At 39.8% G+C, this 23,211-nt stretch overlaps 1 protein-coding gene across 1 annotated transcript in view; it reads right to left on the bottom strand.

The window, feature by feature from the left end:
• LOC125384312 (transient receptor potential cation channel subfamily M member 4-like) overlaps positions 1 to 21,163 on the bottom strand; it is a 70,675-nt gene extending 49,512 nt beyond the window's left edge. Inside the window, exons 1-12 of the mRNA XM_048403244.1 lie at positions 20,871 to 21,163; positions 12,924 to 13,080; positions 11,312 to 11,403; positions 10,058 to 10,211; positions 8,470 to 8,665; positions 7,324 to 7,496; positions 6,781 to 6,967; positions 5,785 to 5,888; positions 4,581 to 4,678; positions 3,602 to 3,759; positions 2,881 to 2,997; positions 1,851 to 1,990 (exon numbers count right to left, since the gene is read on the bottom strand). Coding sequence (XP_048259201.1) covers positions 1,851 to 1,990; positions 2,881 to 2,997; positions 3,602 to 3,759; positions 4,581 to 4,678; positions 5,785 to 5,888; positions 6,781 to 6,967; positions 7,324 to 7,496; positions 8,470 to 8,665; positions 10,058 to 10,211; positions 11,312 to 11,403; positions 12,924 to 13,080; positions 20,871 to 20,890 — 1,596 coding nt within the window. The 5' untranslated portion in view covers positions 20,891 to 21,163. The remainder of the gene's footprint in view (positions 1 to 1,850; positions 1,991 to 2,880; positions 2,998 to 3,601; positions 3,760 to 4,580; positions 4,679 to 5,784; positions 5,889 to 6,780; positions 6,968 to 7,323; positions 7,497 to 8,469; positions 8,666 to 10,057; positions 10,212 to 11,311; positions 11,404 to 12,923; positions 13,081 to 20,870) is intronic.
• Positions 21,164 to 23,211: the final 2,048 nt, after the last annotated feature.

Below are 23,211 nucleotides of genomic sequence, written 5' to 3'. Positions count from 1 at the left end.
AAGTGTTTCACCAGACACAGATTGCCCTCTCACTACACGCTGTACCTACCCTGTTATACAGCTGACAGAACCTGCACAGGGTGAAGTGTTTCACCAGACACAGATTGCCCTCCCACTACACACTGTACCTACCCTGTTGTACAGCTGACAGAACCTGCACAGGGTGAAGTGTTTCACCAGACACAGATTGCCCTCCCACTACACCATGTACACGCTGTACCTACCCTGTTGTACAGCTGACAGAACCTGCACAGGATGAAGTGTTTGACACAGATTGCCCTCCCACTACACACTGTACCTACTCTGTTGTACAGCTGACAGAACCTGCACAGGGGGAAGTGTTTCACCAGACACAGATTGCCCTCCCACTACACACTGTACCTACCCTGTTGTACAGCTGACAGAACCTGCACAGGGTGAAGTGTTTCACCAGACACAGATTGCCCTCCCACTACACGCTGTACCTACCCTGTTGTACAGCTGACAGAACCTGCACAGAGTGAAGTGTTTCACCAGACACAGATTGCCCTCCCACTACACGCTGTACCTACCCTGTTGTACAGCTGACACAGCTGACACTACACACTGTACCTACCCTGTTGTAAAGCTGACAGAACCTGCACAGGGTGAAGTGTTTGACACAGATTGCCCTCCCACTACACGCTGTACCTACCCTGTTGTACAGCTGACACAGCTGACACTACACACTGTACCTACCCTGTTGTAAAGCTGACAGAACCTGCACAGGGTGAAGTGTTTGACACAGATTGCCCTCCCACTACACACTGTACCTACCCTGTTGTACAGCTGACAGAACCTGCACAGAGTGAAGTGATTCACCAGACACAGATTGCCCTCCCACTACACGCTGTACCTACCCTGTTGTACAGCTGACAGAACCTGCACAGGGTGAAGTGTTTGACACAGATTGCCCTCCCACTACACACTGTACCTACCCTGTTGTACAGCTGACAGAACCTGCACAGAGTGAAGTGATTCACCAGACACAGATTGCCCTCCCACTACACACTGTACCTACCCTGTTGTACAGCTGACAGAACCTGCACAGGGTGAAGTGTTTCACCAGACACAGATTGCCCTCCCACTACACACTGTACCTACCCTGTTGTACAGCTGACAGAACCTGCACAGGGTGAAGTGTTTCACCAGACACAGATTGCCCTCCCACTACACACTGTACCTACCCTGTTGTACAGCTGACAGAACCTGCACAGAGTGAAGTGTTTCACCAGACACAGATTGCCCTCTCACTACACGCTGTACCTACCCTGTTATACAGCTGACAGAACCTGCACAGGGTGAAGTGTTTCACCAGACACAGATTGCCCTCCCACTACACACTGTACCTACCCTGTTGTACAGCTGACAGAACCTGCACAGGGTGAAGTGTTTCACCAGACACAGATTGCCCTCCCACTACACCATGTACACGCTGTACCTACCCTGTTGTACAGCTGACAGAACCTGCACAGGATGAAGTGTTTGACACAGATTGCCCTCCCACTACACACTGTACCTACTCTGTTGTACAGCTGACAGAACCTGCACAGGGGGAAGTGTTTGACACACACTGTACCTACCCTGTTGTACAGCTGACAGAATCTGCACAGAGCGAAGTGTTTCACCAGACACAGATTGCCCTCCCACTACAAACGACACCTACCCTATTGTACAGCTGACAGAACCTGCACAGGGTGAAGTGTTTCACCAGACACAGATTGCCCTCCCACTACACGCTGTACCTACCCTGTTGTACAGCTGACAGAACCTGCACAGGGTGAAGTGTTTCACCAGACACAGATTGCCCTCCCACTACACGCTGTACCTACCCTATTGTACAGCTGACAGAACCTGCACAGGGTGAAGTATTTCACCAGACACAGATTGCCCTTCAAGATGACATTCACCACATCTGAGCTGTCATTCAACATGGCCTCGACCAGGAAGTCCATCTGCATTCTCTCTGAACCTGGGAATGAATTGGGATATATTGGTCTTGTTTAAATGTACGAAACATTTGTGAACGTTTCAAGACTAAATACTACTGTCATTGTTGGAATCTTATGTGTTTATTGAGGATATTTGACATTAGTTTGTTTGTTTATCTGTTGTTTAACCCCGCACTTGGCAATTTTCCAGCTATATGACGGCGGTCAGTAACAATTCGAGACTGGACCAGACAATCCAGAGTGATGCCATTCCGGGTAATATAGTCGGACAGACTTCATTATTTTGCAGTTGATGTTGTGAGAAATGGTCCTGTCAAGATCCATGTCCAAGGAACAACAAACATTATGTTTGTTTGTTGTTTAACGCCGCACTCAGCAATGTACCAGTTATATGATGGCTGTATGTAAATAATCGAGTTAATCCAGTGATTGACATCATGAGCATCGATCATTGCATTTGGGATACGATGACATGCATCAACAAAGTCAGCGAGCCTGACCGTTAGTCACCTCTTACGACAAGAATTGGTTGTATTTGACTTTTGCATGGGTAATGAAAAATACAAGTAAATAACTTTTGAATAAGCTAAAATACCGTATTATGGGCAATTAAATTCTGGAAAAATACATCTGTCGTGTATAATACGCACAGACTTTTCTTTCGTATCATTTCAGACTGTCAGCGTTAAACCACGAAATTTACGATCTTTCAAATCTGTTTTTTTTTTACCGAAGTTACATTCTAATAATACCCCCCTATTTCTAATTTTGAGAGCGCCCTGGGTGCTTATTACGTCGAATACAGTAATACGATGGGTGGCCCAAGAATGGCAACTCTGCACAGCAAACCACAAGGTCATCCAAACTTTGTCATCTGACTGAACAACAACAAGTGCATCATGGGACTCACCCAGAAAACACTCCTGCTGGCTGGACACTGAGCTTATCTGAGTGGTGGCCGCAGTCTTGGTGGACGATTTGTTCTGAAATGATTCCAGTAACTTGTTCAACTGAGTCTCTTGTTTGCCTGAAATAAGGAGAAGAATGTAACAGTAAACTGTACATCTGAATGGCAGAGAGTTGACAGTCAAAGTTATTGAAGGTATACACAAGAAAATGGAGTATGAAACATTGTCAACTTAAATGATCACTGCACTCAATATTTTTGGCCATGAACACAAGAGTGTTAAAACCACATATTGCAGCATGAGTTAATGAGTGATTGGTTTGTGTTTCTTCAGTAATGCCACAATATAACATAGAAGTCTGAAAAGTACAATATGCAACACCTGCTCTGCAATGTGCAACAACTGCTCTGCCATACGCAACACCTGCTCTGCAATGTGCAACACCCGCTCTGCCATATACAACAACCTGCTCTGCAATGTGCAACACCTGCTCTGCAATTTGCACAACCTGCTCTGCCATATACAACAACCTGCTCTGCAATGTGCAACACCTGCTCTGCAATGTGCACAACCTGCTCTGCAATGTGCAACAACTGCTCTGCCATGGGCAACAACTACTCTGCTATGTGCAACATGTGCAGCAACTGCTTTGCAATGTGCAACACCCGCTCTGCAATGTCCAAGACCTGCTCTGCAATGTGCAACACCTGCTCGGCAACCCACCTTTCAACAGTGCCTGGCAGATGACCATGTCAAGGCCCTGTGTCTGATGGACAGGATCGAACACAGTCAGAAGATTGTTGTGTTCCAGAATATGGCGAACTTTCTCCTCATCTTCCTCCTCAATATCCTCCAACTGTTTGGCTGGCTTCAACTTGGACCTGGGAATAGTTGAGTGTATACTGTAGGGAGTCATGGCCCCCACATGGCAGGGGGACACTTGTAACACATACCTAGGCCACACCACAAGGCCATGAAGGTGGGGGAAAAGAGTTTTTTATGCATTAACATACTGAAAATAATTACCCTCCTCTAATGCTTTTAAGATTTTTTTTTATATCTCCTTTTCTCCTGTTGTTTAGGGGTGGTCAGGTAGCCTTGTGGTTAAAGCGTTCACTCGTCACGCCGAAGACCAGGGTTCGATTCCCGACATGTGAACAATGTGTGAAGCCTATTTCTGGTGTCCCCCGCTGTGATATTGCTGGAATATTGTAAAAAGCAGCGTAAAACCATACTCACTCACTCACTTTCCCCCCATGTCCTTGTACATTTGTTATCAAGACCACCCCCACCCCCCACCCCCCCACCCCCAATACAAACAACAAAATACAAAAACATCTAATGTTTCATGACCCTTTGAAATTGTGAAAGTTGAAATTGGTCCTCCCTGGTCTTCCACTGTTTAGGCAGAGTGCAGTTTCAATAATGTCAACTCTTACTTTGAGGCTCTCGTGGGGTGTCCTGATGTGTCATCACTATTTGGGCTAGAAGATGTTCATGGGCGGATACAGCTTTTTTTTAAAAGGGGGGGTGCACAATTAAGATCTATTTATTGTCTTTGGTGGTAATTTATACAGAAATAAAGGGTTTTTTTTAAATAAAAAGGGGGGGGGGGGGGGGGGGGGGTGCGCACCCCCGCATCCCCCCTCTGTATCCGCTCATGATGTTTCAGTGTAAGCAGTGACAGATTGTGTATTCATACCTTACAGCTATCTTGCCGGTCTCATCCAGAAACTTCTGGACAGATAATTGAGCTGAAAAATAGTTCCTGGCAAGTTTGTCTGCATAGCCACCAGTTCTCTAGAAAACAGATAAAATATAAATACAAAATGGTGGACATGGTGGACACAACATGGAACTAAGCTGTGCACATTCTGATGCTGGTGAATAGAAGGAAATTACTGGGCAAGTGAGTCTACCTCATGGTTCAAAGCACAAGGTCTTGACATCAATCCCACAAAAATGTCATGGCGTCAATATTTCAGCTGTATCAAACAAGAGGGAGATAGTTCTATGGATCTACAACTTCTTTATTACAATGAACATGATGAATGTGACGATTCAGTGTAGAGACAAACACCATTATCAAACTGGTGATGGCACTTGTTCTTGTTCATCATGCCAAATTCTAAATGGCACTTAAAGAGGTTACAGGTGTGTCATGACATCAACATGATCAATACTACTAAAATGTCAAGGAGTCAAGACTGCAAAAAATGTCATGGCACCAATACAACAACTGTGTCATGGCACCAATACAACAACTGTCATGGAACCAAAACAACAACTGTCATGGCACCAATACAACAACTGTCATGGCACCAATACAACAACTGTGTCATGGCACCAATACAGCAGCTGTGTCATCACACCAATACAACAACTGTCATGGCACCAATACAACAACTGTGTCATGGCACTAATACAACAACTGCTTTATCGTACACTATAAACCTCTGATGATGTCACACTACAGTAACAGAAGGTTCTTCAGAATCTTGGTAAACGTCCGAGGCAGGCAACATCAACATTGCCTGGGGTGTTCTGGTGGAATGCCCGGGACCTGATGAATACATTTCAATTGTAATACCTAGGTTTTACAATTAACAGTTAGCAATCGTGTTTGATGATTGGTTAAAAGTCACATTTCTTAACATAAAAATTCCATATCGTGAATCAACCTGCACCCTCACATATGGTGTTAAATTTTGTAACCCACTGTTTTACCACTGAGCTACCGGGGCAGGAGTTAGGAAGTTGTTCAATTTTACATGTCATGACTCCAGCTAGTCCATGCTGCTCCTCGGTTTTGGTTGAAAATGTAAAATCTTGAGCTTGGTGGTCTCGTGGTTTTACATTTTCAACCAAAACCTCAGACTTGCTTTATCCTACACATAAAACCTAACCTGTATGATAATGACGGGATGTCCTTTCCTGATGGCCTTGTACACATGGGTCAGTGTTTCTGATCCTCCATTGATCAGGACATAGACGCTCACTGCATCTTCACCTGCAGCAGAACATAGGGTCTGTAGCTCACACGCAAAAAAGGTCTCCTTTCAAAACAATGTTGCAAAGTTTTCTTTTACTGCACGCATTTCCTATTCTACTGGTTTTCAAAAATTTGAACAATAAGTCATCAGTGCAATCACCGTTGCTTTGTTTCACCGTTATGTTTTCGTGTTTGGGGTTCAAATGAATTTCAGGTTTTTTTACGTTACTTTCATATGCAAAACAAGTTCATTTTTCATACATATATTCATGAACCATTGCATAAATAATCCCTAAAGATGTTGGATAATTTCCAAAAAGCCCAATGCTTGTTGTAAAAGGCGACTAACGGGATCGGGTGGTCAGGCTCGCTGACTTGGTTGATGCATGTCATCGGTTCCAATTGCGTGGACCGATGCTCATGATATTAATCACTGGATTGTCTGGTCCAGACTTGATCATTTACAGACCGCCGTCATATAGCTGGAATATTGCTGAGTGCAGCGTTAAACAGCGTTTATGTGATTTTGGTAAAATACAATGTATCCCGCCTGCAAGGTAAATAAATTTCTGAGAGGAAGAATACATCCCTTATACCCCGCCATGAAGAAAACAGGTTGCACATGGATTTCTCAGCGGGAGAATAAATCCCTTATACCCAGCTTCGAAACCAAAAGTTGCACGCTACTTCCGAGTCAATGAAAGTCATGTGACATAGTACAAGTTAACCTCAGCTCAATCGAACAGCTGTTTTCTGTCAATTTTGACTTTGTTTAAATTCTTTCACAGCATTGAGAACACATTGAGAAATGTAAGAAAAATCACTTCAGGTAGATGTAGGTTTTATGCGTCTCTTATTAGGTATAAATTGGTGACATCATCTCTGATACTACTTTTTAAATAAGACTTACTCAGGTGATCAAGAGTGTTTTTTATCCTCTTCCTGAAAGAGCTTGCATGTTTTATGCTGGATGAAGTTCCTGTCTGACTGACGACTCCATCGTCAAACAACAGATAATGACTGAACAAGGGAGATAACTCTTCACCAATCACGTTATCATCATCCCTGGGACCTGGTTTTATCACTTGAACCTGCTCCTAAGTTAAAGAAATAAATATTCAACTTATCCCCAACATCACTCTTTTAGTAAGGTCTCATAATGACAATGTCTTTCTTATAAAGTGCAACACTCCATACCACAAATAGATGACGGAATGTTAACAAATCATGGCACCAGTACCTGGGTCATATGATCAATGTGTAGCAAATCTACAATCTCAGCTCCCTGGGGAGTATATACCCTACCTGTCACTATGCCTTGGAAGTGCAGCATTCACATAACCATCTCACCTTACAAGTTAAATATTTTGAGAAAATTCATTTCATCCAATTTTAATAAAATATTTTACACTTTGAGAAAACAAAATAAGTCATGTAAGAATTATGGCCTTGCCGATGCTGGTCCAATGAACTTTGACCTCTCTGAATCAGGCAGATGTCCCCAAGGTGCACACGCTAGACGGAACACCTCAGCGTGGAACACCGGGTTGCTGCACAGTTTCTTCAGGACATTGTGGACGTGGCGTGACACGCCCGTCTTCAGGCCCGTTGAACTGATAAACAACTCTGAAACCCAACATGAAGATCAATCAAGTTTTGCAAAATGTTCAGATGCAGAAAATCTTCTTGGTTCTTCTCATCTTCCCGAGGCAAGAGAGTTACTGATCATAAAAGTCTAGTTTCCACCCTTGCCGAACTCAGCTTGAATTATGGAGTTACATTTTGGCTGGACTAACGAGTCTATGCATAGTCCAATCAAAATCACGTAACCAAATCAACATCCGGTTCGTAAACTTCAATGCAGATTTGGGTCGACTGCAGGATTTGCCGAGCGCGTGCACTGGGCAACTTGGCATGGCAACTGGGCGTCGACAGATTTTTTCCAAATCTTTTCATATTTTTAATAAAGGTGCTCGAGTGATTTGATGCACTTTGCAAGGTAAGACATGTTTCATTACGATAAAGATCATTGTTATTGATCAGATCCTTTTGACTCGGCGCCACCATTTTGTATGAAGTAAATGCAAGTGATTGGTCAGGAGGAGGGACATAGAAAGGACGTAGCTTGTAATAGCCACTGGTGGTGCTATGATTGAGCCTGGAAATTCAAAGGGTGTAAACTGGACTTTTACATTTTTTTTACATTTTTTCATTTGATTATTTGACCACCTACACATTCAAGGAATTCTTTTAGAACTGGTCACTGTACCCAAGGCCTCCATCATGTCTCATTTCTTGACAGTCATTGTTGGACTTGTTCTGCAAGGTCGGGCATCCTTAAAGTTACTTTATAACCAAAAAATAGTGGTCACTGTTTTTCCAAAATATGAAACGTCTTGAGACAGTGACCAAAATATATTTCATCTAAAACAACTATCCAACCCAAGTCCATCGTAACCTCACCCCTACCCTAACCTCAACCCATCCCCAACCCAAACCCATCGTAACCCCTACCCCACCTCCACCCTAATCCCAGTCCCACCTCAACCCCAACCTAACCCCAATCCCACCACCAGAACATAAACTATTTGACCCTTACTGGTACTCAGTGCGAGAGTTTTGAGTCCACGCTTGAGTCTCTCCTGCAGCTGTGTCTCCTGGCTGTCTGTCAGGTCATCGTGACCTTGTTGGAAGTCAAGGAAGTGGATGTAGAGGTTGTAGTGGGAGAGATGCAGGATGTTGTCAAGGAGGTAATGTAGCTTCTCCTCCTTCGTTTCAAAGTCTAGGCGGAAAAACTTTAAAAAGAAATTAGCATAGTCTGTAGCTCACCTTAAAACTTTAGGTCAATATGCCCATGATTGGTTGGTTGGTTGGTTGGTTTGTTGTTTAACGCCGCACTCGGCAATATTCCAGCTATATGACCGCGGTCTGTAAATAATCGTGTCTGGACCAGACAATCCAGTGAATAATATCATGAGCATCGATCCACACAATTGGGATCGATGACACGCATCAACCAAGTCAGTGAGCCTGACCACCCGATCCCGTTAGTCGCCTTTTAAGACAAGCATATTTTAACTTTGCACTCAATTTAATAAGGTGAGGTGAAATGGGGTTTAACGTCACTGTCAAGATTATTGCACTTATATAGCGACGGGTATGCACATGTGGGTACGTGGCTGCTTGTACTCGTCTGGAGTAATGTTGATTTTATAGTGCTAGCCAACTGAGATACCATGACACAGTTTAACATGAATACCCCACTCAGACACAGTATACCGACTCCGATCCGACCAGTCCTTGTTTTAGCCGCTTAATGCCGAGCGCCAGACAGGGTAACAACAAGTACCATCTTTTACCAGACTGCACATCGATTTCTAAGAGACAGAATAAATCCCTTATACCCACCCCGCTTCAAAGCTAAAAAAACCAGCACAATTTTTTCGTGTCAATGGAAGTCATGTGACATTACGCAAGCTAAGCTCAGCTCAAACGAACAGCTGTTTTTGATCAATGTTGAATTTGTGTTCCTTCTTTTGCAGGGTCACATTAAAACATGTCAGTGAGATAAATTTGTTGTTGCAGGATCACTCGGGGTACATTGGGTTTTATGTGTCCCAAGTTAGATAGAGAATCTCAACCTTGTGTCTTTTGATATCAAATTTATCAACACGAGTTGATAAAAGTAGGAAAACTCCAAGGCTTGCCAAGGATTTTTCCACTTTTATCAACGAGTGTTGATATATTTGATATCAAAAGACACAAGGTTGAGATTATATTTATCACCCCACATCATGCTTCCAACTTTTTCAGTTTGTAGGCAGTAATAAGCAGTGTCTTCAGTGTAAAAAGTACTGCTAACAGCTTCAGTAGCAGAGCCATTAGTGATGTCATTTGATTGTGACGACATGGTAACCAATGACGTCACAATGGTCTGCAAAGCATTGTAATGCAATTTCATTGCAGCGATATCTACAGTGCAGATATCGCTTGATCTCACCCAAGCGATATTTCCTGTGAAAGCCAGTTTGGGGTGATAAATTTTATATCACTCACCTCCAACTTGTGGTATAAAACCTAACGCAGGAAGATGCTCTGGGAAGAAGCATAAGTCATTTCTACCTTAAATCATAATGGAATGAACAAGAAACTGCCTTTTTTGCGTGGAGCTTCAAATGCCATCTCACCCAGGACTCGAGAGCATCATCTTGGAACTGTATCCTGCCGACAGCATCTGTTTTCGACCGCCTGATGTTGGTGTTTCTGTTCCACTGAGGTTTGCTGTCTTTCTCATCAAGACTCACAGCATGATCCCTCTTTTCTAGACCACAGTAGCACAGGCTGAAGCAGTCAGTTTATTAGGACATTTACACACTGTCTTACCAATGTACAGCTAAGTTATACCATGCAGCACAGGCTGAAGCAGTCAGTTAATGAGACATTTACACACTGTCTTACCAATGTACAGCTAAGTTATACCATGTATTTTCTTCCTGCAGCAGACAAACACGTTTTTATTGCAAATGTAGGGATTATGTATGGGCTGGTGATGTGCTTCAGTCCGATTCACTTTATAGACGGGGTATATAAATTAAACTTCCTTAAAGTGATATTATTGCTGAATGTTGCCTCTAGCTTAGTTTACGAGACAATACACACGGTAATCTAAATCTCTTCATATAAAACAATGCCTACCAGGACAGGAAATACAATTTAATCTGTAAATCATTATGTCTAGTGTCATTATGTCTATGTTTTATCTAAAATTTCAAATAGGAATTGACCAAGTTTAATTGTTATGATCTGTTGGTTTCCCTGAATTCGCTGAAGGGATGCGACATATTCTTTTCTGTGGAAGACAAACATGTTTTTATTGCAAATGTAGGGATTGTGTATGCACTGGTGACTTGATTCATTCCGATTCACTTTATAGATGGGGTATACAAGATACAAGGCTTTTACAGGGGCGTCGCCTTGTAAGTGGGGGTCACTTTATAGATGGCGATATACAGTATATAAATTAGGATCGAATCTGAAGTCTTGTACAGGGGCGTCGCCTTGTAAGTGGGGGTCACTTTATAGATGGCGATATACAGTATATAAATTAGGATCGAATCTGAAGTCTCGTACACATTTGTACAGGGGGGTCGGTTTACATGTTTGGAGGCTTTTCTTACTTATTTGCATATCATGCACGTAAAAATGTTACATAAAATATGTGTGTGTGTGGCAGCAAAAATGTATATAGTCCCAAGACCAATCTGTCGACCTACCCTAAAATAATCGACCAGTTTTAATGTTCAATATAAACCAATGACCTGGTGGGTTCTAATAAACAAATGGACAGTGAACATCGCCTCATAATTTAGCCTTATTCTGGTAAAAGAGAAGTCTTTATCATTAATATCTGAAAAACATTATCTGTAAAGTACTTGGTTTACCTGTCGTTATCTGGACTTGCCGAAAACCCGACACACTCGCACTTATCCAGCTGCTGCAGCCAAACCTCGTCCGTGGAACCTGCTGCTATGGTCTGGAAAATATGCCATCCAAAATGACTAAAGCAAAGGGACACTGTAAATAATCACTATAACACTATTTATCCAATTATTATCATTTTCAGAAACCAAGGTCTGCCATTAAGTGCCTGTCTTAGTTGGTTTGCCACACTAGGCAATATTCGCACTGTATGACGTCAGTCTGTGAAAAATTGAGTCTGGACCAGACAATCCAATGATTGACATCATGAGCATCATTCTATGCAATTGGGATACGTTGACATGCATCAACCAAGTCAGCCTCTTATGAAAAGTATAGGCACCTCTTACAACAAGCATGGTATGCTGAAGGCCAATTCTAACACAGGGCCTACTTGCACAAAGCAATCTTAGCGCTAAGATGATCGTAACTCCCATACTTTAATATAGGCTTACAATAGTCGTAGCGCTAAGATTGCTTTGCGCAAGTGGGCCCAGGGCCCCGTTCCTCAAAGCAATCTTAGCGCTACGATGATCGTAAGCCTATGTTAAAGTATGGGACTTACGATCACCTTAGCGCTAAGATCGCTTTGAGGAACAGGGCCCTGGTCTTGATGGGTGCACTCAAATATAAGGGTCAGTGTCCTCGAACACAACATACTGCTTGACTTGACTAATACACTGTGCAGTGTTCAAGAGTCCAAGTGGGTTGTGTGTTTATTTGTTTGTTGTTTAACGCAGCACTCGGCAATATTCCAGCTATATGATGGCGGTCTGTAAATAATCGAGTCTGGACCCGACAATCCAGTGAATGACATCATGAGCATCGATCCACTCAATTGGGACACAATGACATGCATCAACCAAGTCACCAAGCCTGACCACCCGATCCCATTAGTCGCCTCTTACGACAAGCGTGGTTTGCTGAATACGTACTCTATTCTGGATCTTCACTGGTCCAAACAATGGTTCTTTAATGCACATGCTCAATACAATTCTAGGTTGTGTTTGAAACAAAATGTAATCCGACATATCAGGGTAAGTTTTAACTTATTTTCAAATATTGGGACAATTGAGTTTGAGACAAGCAGGACTTTGACACATCCAGGTTAAAATAGTGGTAGATATAGTAAGAGATTGGATTGTGAATTCAACACAACCCGGGGAGGCAACACAACCAAGACAAGGGGCTGTCGGGTAGCCTAGTGGCTAAAGCGTTCGCTCGTCCACCAAAAACCTGGGTTCGATTCCCGACATGGGTACAATGTGTGAAGCCTATTTCTGGTGTCCCCCACTGTGATATTGCTGGAATATTGCTAAAAGTGGCGTAAATCCAGACTCACTCACTCACACAACCAAGTCTAAGACAATTTGGTTTGAATGTATATCACAGCGATCTATATATAATTGAGTCTTGACCAGACAAACGAGTGGCTAACAGCAAAAGAATGACTAATGCACGATGACATACAATCCACCATGAGACATATTGAAATCATTCAATTATATTAGGCAGCTCGACCATCAAGCAGGGTCACTCCCTGCAAGGTAAGAATAATACGACTGTCGGACTTACAGTGCTCCAGTCAGTAGTCTTTGACTCGGATAAACTTCTCGACCCTGACTTGCTTCTGATGCCATCCGATACCAGGTCTCCAAGGTCATTTGCATGTGCTTCATCATCATCGTCATCATCAGAGCTCCAAACTACGTCATTATTCAGGAACTGAACCCTGAAACGTCACATTTGCAAGCAGTGATGAGATTTCACAAATATGGTCAGGGAAATAAAGTAAACATATTCCTGAATCATGTCATTCAGAACATTGGCACAGGCAAGGGTAGAGGTTTCACAGACATCCGTCGACATCTTCTCAGACCTAATATCATGTCGTATTAAGCCCCTCACCAGAACGTTTTCTATCAGGATGATGGTCGTTTACTGACGTAGTCCAAGCAGGTAACTGTCACAGATCTTAACACAGAGTTTCTACACATCTTCTCCAATCCCCTCGGATTGGAAACATCAATAAACAATCACAAAACTGTGTTTGATTTTTTAAAAAAAAATAAAGTGTACATTTACACATACCGTTTTCAACGTAATAAGCGCCAAGGGCGCTCTCAAAATTAGAGTTGAAAGATAAAGTTTGTGGTTTATGCTGACAGCCTGAAATGTTTATGTACGACAGAAATATTTTTCTAGAATTTAATTGCCCATCATAAAGGGTGCATACAACACACGAGTGCGTATTTTACGCGAATAAATAAGTCTTGTGAGCATTGATCAATTGGAAGGGGTGCTAATTGGGGTTGTTCACTAGCCAATATATCAGCAAATATCGCCGTTGGCGCTTATTAGAGCGGGGTGCTTATTACGTTGCATACGGTATGTTACATATCTAAAATAAAACAGTATAATTAATTATTAGAATTTTTTTGGTAGATTCATATTATTCACATTATTCATCATAACGTACGTTAGACACAGAGAAGTTAATAAATTTATTTTCTGTGAACATGATATCATATGCCTGCCATTTGAATTATTGAGTGGACCATCACTTTTAGGACTAAATGATTACAATAGTAGCATGGGAAGCATGGTTAATATACACTAAGGAATTTAGATTCAGCATTTTTCATTAAAACCTAATATTTGTTCAATATAGTCACTATACATAAATCGACAGCGGCTTTTGGAAAGTAAAAAAATACAACTTTACAAGTGTTGGTCTGAGAGGCCATAAAGCTACGAGGTATGGAGCCTATGTCCAGTCTAGATTTAGATGTAATTATTCCGTTATTCTTCCCCGCCCTTAAGGCGGGGAAGTATACGGGAGACGTTAATTTTGTAGCATGTAAGTCGACATGTTGGTTTCTTTGAAATTTCAAGCCACACAGTTACCGAAACGAAACATACAAATCATGTGAAATGTGCGTGAAATGTTGATGTTTATCTTTTCCAGCAATAAGAGATACTTCAAAATCGTCTTGCTTTTCTGAGACTTTGACACTTTTCGTAATGCTGATAACCCATGAAATTTGTTCATTTTGTTTTTAAAAGAGCTAAAAATTATCCTTTTTCGCTAAAGTTAACCGGTCTATATTTTGTAAGAATAAACTATTGCGCATTGAGCGATCATCTCCTTTAGCTATAGGCGTAGTATAGAAGTGATTAATTCACGCACTGACCTTGCATTGCTGTAGATCGTATCTTATTCAAGCTGTATCACTGAGAGTGAGTGATTATCTCCCTTACCCAAACAGCTCAATTGCGCACTACCTTTACAATGTATCGTATGTTATTCAGGCAGCCATCGAGAAACGTACCAGGAAGGAATTTAGGCCAAGCCTGTCACGCGCACTCAATTTTAACACTGCTTTTGCAACATATTGTTCAACACGATTAAATAACAGGCTTCTATAAAGTATGACTTGGTTCAATAAACAACACATGTAAAACAACGGGTTTGATATGAGAAATGTTTTATTGGTTGTCTTCATAATCACATGTATGGCGCTTGCTGTGCATAGTTGAGCACCGAGCAAACCGAGATTCAAACAGTCTGTCATAGGTTTCTGGCGTGCCCAAGGGACACAGCTCTGCATAGCGAATTGCAGCGCCTTCGGCGACTGGGCCAACCATGTCCCCGTAAACAACTGTAAGAAACTGTTATACAACAAAGATGTTTTAGATGAGATGTGTATTGCGGAACATTCCATGAAGAAACAGTGACAATATTACACAATCACAAACTACAAAATACATGCACAATAAACGACAATTAAAAAACCCCAGGAACATTCAACATTCAAATGACGTACATTATAACAATTTAATTTCTAAAACAAGTGTATTATAATGATATGGAAACAATATGAGAATTGAGCAAAACTATGGTAATGTTGTACATACGTGTACAAGGAATTTGTTTATAATTGTTGATATGTTAACAGATCTTGGAAGTTGTTTCTGGACAACTGTTGGTAAACGTATTAAGAATCTGCTCCTTTTAACAGAGTGTACCAAATTCTTTATCATGATTGGGGATAATTTGTGACTCTCTGTCTTGGTTGTATTATGTAAGACAGTGCGTAATGTTGTTCATCTTCTGAGACATCACATGTTTCACAGAGACGTTGATCAAATGGGGTTGTATTTTTGTATATGTACAATTTTTTCAGTTTTTAGTTTGTGATTACTTAAACGAAGTTTTGAGAAAAGTGACCTATGGCCTTTGTTTTTACAATATGTAAGATAATTCTCAATATTTATAGATAACGTGACCAAACTGTATGTTCCTAACTTGCTGCTAGATGAATGGGAATCCATTAATGATTGCGTGAAATTTTACAATTGAACTGAAGTATATTTAGAGTGGATTCATTACATTTTTTGGTGTTTACTATTTTAAAAGTTTGCTTTATTTAACCCAACCAACATTTTGACCAGAAATATTGATATTTGCTGCAAAAGCATGCTTTAGAATGACATTTGTTGTGTTATCTTTATAGGACTTTTTTTATTGGTACTAATAATTGGTATATTTCAAGTTTTGCCTGACAGGCCCAGTTTTCTTGCCTGGGTTTTCTTTGTGCAGACCACTGTAAAGACACTGTTTCGTTTATTGTGCTTTCCAAAGATAAGTACATTAATAACAACCAATTTGTACTTTACACCAATTCTCTCCTCCCATAGCTTACACTTCCTTCCTCTGCACATAACATTATATGGCGGGGAGCTATTTATGCTCTGCAGCAATCTCTACTTGTTTCGGCATATTGACCTTTTTCACACTTTCGCCATCTTGGATCGAAAACGAGGCTTGGAGAGCCTAGCTCCATGCAGTGAGAGTCGCATCAGCTCATTGGGAATAGACAGCATGTTGTGCATTTCACTGATGGACATTTGAAACAAACAAAAAATGGTATCCTCTGTATATAATACAGAAGATATTTCACATTAAATCATGAGGTCCAACTATAATATGCCTGTTATACACTGGAATTAGCATTTTGCTGTCAGGATCCCGGAAGTGAATCGAAAGGTGCATTTCGAGATACGTATTTCAGAAATAGATTGTTTTATCATAACCTCATCGGCATATAGGTACAATGTGACAGTACATTCAATGACAGAAGTTTTCTATCGTAAATAAACCACATAACATGAAACACGTCAGTGTACTTTTGCAAAATTGCTCAGTCAATGCGTGGCTTGGCGAACTCTAGATCAAGATTGAGATCATGTTTATTTCACGTTTCATAGTGGTGTTTGCTGCACAACGCACTATCGTTTTGCCATGAGTCCAGTTGACAAAAGACACTTTTTCTGCTATATTAAAATGTTAATTATGAAAATAATTCGTGTGTCAAAATAAATATTCAGAAGTGTACAATGACATATGATACTTTACTTGTTATTCAAACATCACTTACTTAACTGATTATTGCCGATTGAGATTGCACCGTGCACTACAAAAGTAATAATGTGTGAACTGTTTAAAATAAGTTAAAAGGAAACTAAAAATTGATAAATATAAATAATGCATGAAATTGAAGAAATATAAGAATTGATACAACTACCAACTTCTTGAACACCCTCACCTAATCCTGTATGATGAAAGGTAATTGTCTATCAAAAGGAAGCTACTAATACATTTATCCTGAATAGTTTGAAAATGTCTTGCTCAGATATGAGTACAGATAAAATAACAAAAGATAAAAAGAATCAACTTCAATTGGTAATCAAGCCAAGATAAAATATATGTATCGGTACAAATTATGTTGATGGAACAATCTGGATTTCTCATATTTGACAAAGAAAAACAACCCAAAATTTTCATATCTTTATTTCTCACAATATAAGTTTTCAAAACTTAGCATGGACTGGGTGTCTTTTTCAGTCAAAAGCACCTAATTAAATTCCAGGAGAAAATAATTTTCTTGCTTGTAAACAAATGGTACAATGTGCTTTTTCAGTGTCCGATAAATATTGGCCATGTTGATTTGTGAGTGAATAAGGCTTTTCACTTCCTCGTCCTTTGACAGGACGCACATTGTAACCATTGTGTTACTGTCAGCAGAAAGCTCCTCCAGACATCCGTCACCGGATACTAGTACTTCATTGTGTTGACTCGCTGGCCTGAAATGAATAATTCTATTATATTGTAATAATATTCCTACTTCAATAACCTTTTTTATAAACCTTTTATATTAACTTTGTCAGATCACAAGATGAAATATTATTAAACATATTTTATTGTCCAAAAAGACAAAGGGCAACATTTATACATAATATTGCATAATGAAAATGAACAATTTACTCTCTCATAAAGTCCAGTGTGAATCTAGATACTGACACCAGTAACAGTGCATGCTGGCACATTTATTTGTTCAGGCTTGGCATTTGGGAATATTTGCCATGAATGTTTAATACTCAATACCTTGAAATAAAATTACTGAATAGATCTGAAGCTTATTTATTGTTTTTTGTCTGGGATAATGCTTAATTTCTGGTATCAGCCATGATACTGAATTGATATTGAATATAATATCATAACAATGCACATGGAATAGATTTCCATGTTTATGGGTCAGAATTTTCCAAGAAAATACAACAGATGCTTACCAATGACCAATGGCATAGCAGTTGTTGCTTTGTGAAATGAATTCTTTGTTGAAATATCAACATGTCTTGTTTTTGCATTGCTGTTTTAGGGTCCAGCATACAAATTACATGGATTCATAGAACAATAGCCAATAAACATTAACATTTCTTGACCAGTAATCTTAAAACAGATTGGTCCAAATGGATAGCGGAAAATGTGAAATGACAGTTACCTTATTTGTTTGACTTGGATTTATTAGCAGAATATTTAAAATACACAAATATATGAAAAATAGGTGCAATTGTTTCTATCTCTTCATCAAGTCAATATGGTTGCACCACATTGTGTTCATCAGTGTTGACTGAGTGATAAGTTGAATCTATTAATGTTTTGGACTTGTGGCAATTTTTTTACTTGGTTCAATTGAGCCTCACAACCAGAAATATTAATTTAAAAACCCCTACCTTTATCACAATTATTCTTTTAATCTTGCCCCTGCTATCAATCACAGTCTGCAGTGTTATAACAATTATATTGCTTACGAGGTTTAACACTTTTATTTCTTCCCTCAGAATAACATTACACTTCATTTATTAGAAAGTATATTTCTTAATGTAGGACATGTCATTGGTGATCGCCTCCATAATTCAGTGTATTTGTCTTGCATTTTGGCCACTTCTGACTTGAAGTTGCTGCGTGCTGGATGATACTTCATCTTTTGGTTGCTGTACAGCAGAAATTCACTCCTGTATGACCAAGAAAAAACCCATTCATGTTCTGCAACAACATAGAACTAGACATCAAGTACATACACAGTGTAAAATTACCATTGTCCAACACCAGTTTTATTCATCACCGGACTTAACAAATAATGTTTACACAATTTGATGAATAAGTATATCACTGTGAATATTCATATGGAATACTAACAGCAGTTACTTGTTGCACAAACCTGAAACCACCTGAGACTAAGAGGTCTTTCATTGAAATATGCGAGTAAAATAAAACAATTTGACTTACATACTTTAATATAACTATGATAATAATATTCAAATGTAGTTCGAAATAAAGGGGTATGTGTGTTTTACAGGATAGGTTTGATATATTTCTTTCAAATACTAGATTATAGTAATCAATATAATGTATTGACTTGCCTTCATGGTTATTTGATTAACTGTTGAGTGATTTGTGACACTAGAAGTTATTATGTTTATTCTCCCATATATTCTTTTTAGGTGCATGTTGATGAGAAGAGCTTTATTTTATTCAATGTGGATAATTATTTTTGGGATAAATATATTTACAGGCAGGGCTAAGAAAATCTATTTGGTATGCAGTAATGACTGTCATTCATCCAAAGTAGAGGAACTTATTCATTTTCTCTAAACTTTTAATTATTTCACAAAAACATTATTTTGTTATTATTTATTTATTTTAATTTTAATTTTTATGGGGTGGGGTGGGGGTCTTTTGAGTCTTTCTTGTTAATTTCTGACATACGCACTTCCATACAGTCATTAAGTACATGTAGGTGAGAGTAAACTTATGGTGCAAACTACCAAGGTGCAAGAAATAGTACATCTGCATTATTATATCTATTCACATTTAATATACAAACTAATTTTCATAATTACACAACAATTTATGCACAGGCTTTCTACATTGCATAAAAACCCTCTTGTCTCCTTCATAAAAAAATATTTATAAGTAAGTTTCTTCTCCAAACAAATTTCTTAATGGAATATTATTTACTTAATTTAAGGTGTGTGACAGAGTAAACATGGTATTTATGACCAAATATAGTGCCTATTAAATTTTAAGTTCCAAACATGTAACGGGGTTATTAAGTACTATAATTACTAAAAAAATACAAAAATACAATATACTAAAATAAATTTCACGTTTAAAAATATATTCATAGCATAGATTTTCCAAATTTCATCCTCCAAACCTTGCCTAATTTAATGCCTATTCAAACTGTCAAAGGCACGGCTTCCATGACACTGCTCATGCCGTCAGATACCAGAATAACGTGGTAAGTTGGGGAAAGTGGCCTACCTATTAGTAGTTACATCTTCATAAATAATATTACATCACAGAAACATGTGACACATCCTCCGTAATCATAAAATACTGTCCACTGAGACTATAAATACACGTCTGAACGATAGTACCACTGGTTGTCAAAATTATTTTAAAGGTAAAGAAAAGAACACATACCTTTACGAACTGTCCCATGGTTGTCAGTTGTCAGTCAGGAACCGATAAATCTGACAGTATTGACAAATAACCGATCATATTATTCTGAAATAAGTAAATTTTTACGACTGTCAACAGCGGTGACAACCAAGCGTGGTAGTTCACTTGGTACCGTCTACAGAGTTAGCTTTGGCGGCCGCGCATTTCGAAAGCAGCACTAGTTCACGCGGATAGGCATGTCACCGGAAATGCTGGCAACGGAAGTAGCGCTTCGCGAGACTTACGGGCCCTATTGAAACTAAGATGTGAGGTGAGGTGAAATTGGGTTTAACGTCGCGTCCAAGATTATTGCACTTATATAGCGACGTGCATGTACGAGTATGTGTTTGTGTGGCTGCTTGTTCTAGTCTGGACTGATGCCGATTTATAGTGCTAGCTCACTGAGATACCACGCCGCAGTTTAACATGAATACCCCACTCAGACACAGTATACTGACTCCGAGCCTACCAGTCCTTGTTTTAGCCCCTTAATGCCGAGCGCCAGACAGCGTAACAACAAGTACCATCTTTTAACGTCTTTTGGTATGACGCGGCCGGGGATCGAACCCCGGACCTTTCGCTCTCCGGGCGAACGCTCAACCACTAGACCACGGAGGCGGTCTTGAAACTAAGACACGGTGTTGTAAGTGAAGGTGTGACTACACACATACCTTCTACTATCGAATGTCATGTTGATCCAAACTCGATAAGCTTCTCTGACCCGCTGGCTTCACAATCGCATCAGCACGCACGGTCCACTCAACGACTCAGCTCAACGACCTTGATCGAAATTGGTGCTTCCGTGAATAACAGTTCCTCAAAGCAACAGAATGCATGTAGCCTGAAGTGCCATTCATTTGTCTTTCCACAAATCCATGACTGAGGTTCTTTCATCGCCAGATTGTCCCAGTTCTGCTTTGATAGTTTGATGCATCGTATCAACTTCAAACTTAACCTTTGCGGAAGTGTGATTCACGTTAATGACAGCAATCGCTGCAGGGAGCTTTCAATGTTCTAGCCTTACTCCGTCTCTTCTATGGATAAACTCTAAGGCGTTTCAAGGTATTAGTCTTGGGTGCTTCCAGCGGAGCTGGGAATCGTGTTCTTGTATAACATGATATGGACTTTAGCCTTGAAACAACACAAAGGATAACCCACATTAAAGGGTATTTTCTAAACGATTTTCATGTCATAACAGACAGCCAATGTTTGCAAGTAGAGTCTAGAATAATTCTTCAACCTAAACAAAAAAAAAGGCTGCGTTGTCTGTTTGTTTGTTGTTTAAAGCCGCACTCAGCAATATTCCAGCTATATGACGGCGGTCTGTAAATAATCGAGTATGGATTAGACAATCAGGTGACTGACATCATGAGCATCGATCTACGCAACTGGGATACGATGATATGCACCAACCAAGTCAGATAGCCTGACCACCCGATCCCGTTCGTCGCCTCTTACGACAAGCATAGCCGCCTCTTACGACAAGCGAAGTCGCCTTTTGTGACAAGCATGAGTTGCTGATTGTCTGGTTGTTTACTGATTATTTACAGACCGCCATCATATAGCTGGAATATTGCTGTGTGCAAACAACAAACAAACAACTAAAGCCATAACAGACAGTCAGTTTGCAAGTAGATTCTACATTAATTCTTTAACGTAAACAAACAAAAAGTGGTTACACTAACTATTGGTTTACAATTTAAAAAAATCCCACCCGTTTCTCTAATAGGACGTAACTATTTACAAGCATAAAGAAAAAAATATGTTTAATATTAAATTTGCGGTTTATAGGGTTTCGGTCAACCAACAAGTGTGACTGACTCATTCTTCCCCGCCCTTAAGGCGGGGAAGTATACGGGAGACGTTAATTTTGTAGCATGTAAGTCGACATGTTGGTTTCTTTGAAATTTCAAGCCACACAGTCACCGAAACGAAACATACAAATCATGTGAAATGTGCGTGAAATGTTGATGTTTATCTTTTCCAGCAATAAGAGATACTTCAAAATCGTCTTGCTTTTCTGAGGCTTTGACACTTTTCGTAATGCTGATAACCCATGAAATTTGTTCATTTTGTTTTTAAAAGAGCTAAAAATTATCCTTTTTCGCTAAAGTTAACCGGTCTATATTTTGTAAGAATAAACTATTGCGCATTGAGCGATTATCTCCTTTAGCTATAGGCGTAGTATAGAAGTGATTAATTCACGCACTGACCTTGCATTGCTGTAGATCGTATCTTATTCAAGCTGTATCACTGAGAGTGAGTGATTATCTCCCTTACCCAAACAGCTCAATTGCGCACTACCTTTACAATGTATCGTATGTTATTCAGGCAGCCATCGAGAAACGTACCAGGAAGGAATTTAGGCCAAGCCTGTCACGCGCACTCAATTTTAACACTGCTTTTGCAACATATTGTTCAACACGATTAAATAACAGGCTTCTATAAAGTATGACTTTGTTCAATAAACAACACATGTAAAACAACGGGTTTGATATGAGAAATGTTTTATTGGTTGTCTTCATAATCACATGTATGGCGCTTGCTGTGCATAGTTGAGCACCGAGCGAACCGAGATTCAAACAGTCTGTCATAGGTTTCTGGCGTGCCCAAGGGACACAGCTCTGCATAGCGAATTGCAGCGCCTTCGGCGACTGGGCCAACCATATCCCCGTAAACAACTGTAAGAAACTGTTATACAACAAATATGTTTTAGATGAGATGTGTATTGCGGAACATTCCATGAAGAAACAGTGGCAATATTGCACAATCACAAACTACAAAATACATGCAAAATAAACGACAATTAAAAAACACAGGAACATTCAACATTCAAAAGAGGTACATTATAACAATTTAATTTCTAAAACAAGTGTATTATAATGATATGGAAACAATATGAGAATTGAGCAAAACTATGGTAATGTTGTACATACGTGTACAAGGAATTTGTTTATAATTGTTGATATGTTAACAGATCTTGGAAGTTGTTTCTGGACAACTGTTGGTAAA

The sequence above is a fragment of the Haliotis rufescens genome, unplaced genomic scaffold, assembly GCF_023055435.1.
Source record: "Haliotis rufescens isolate VD_foot unplaced genomic scaffold, xgHalRufe1.0.p SCAF_3, whole genome shotgun sequence".
In the NCBI taxonomy this organism is placed as follows: Eukaryota; Metazoa; Mollusca; class Gastropoda; order Lepetellida; family Haliotidae; genus Haliotis; species Haliotis rufescens.
Note: the sequence above shows the minus strand (reverse complement) of the source record. Positions and strands in the feature narration are given on the sequence as shown.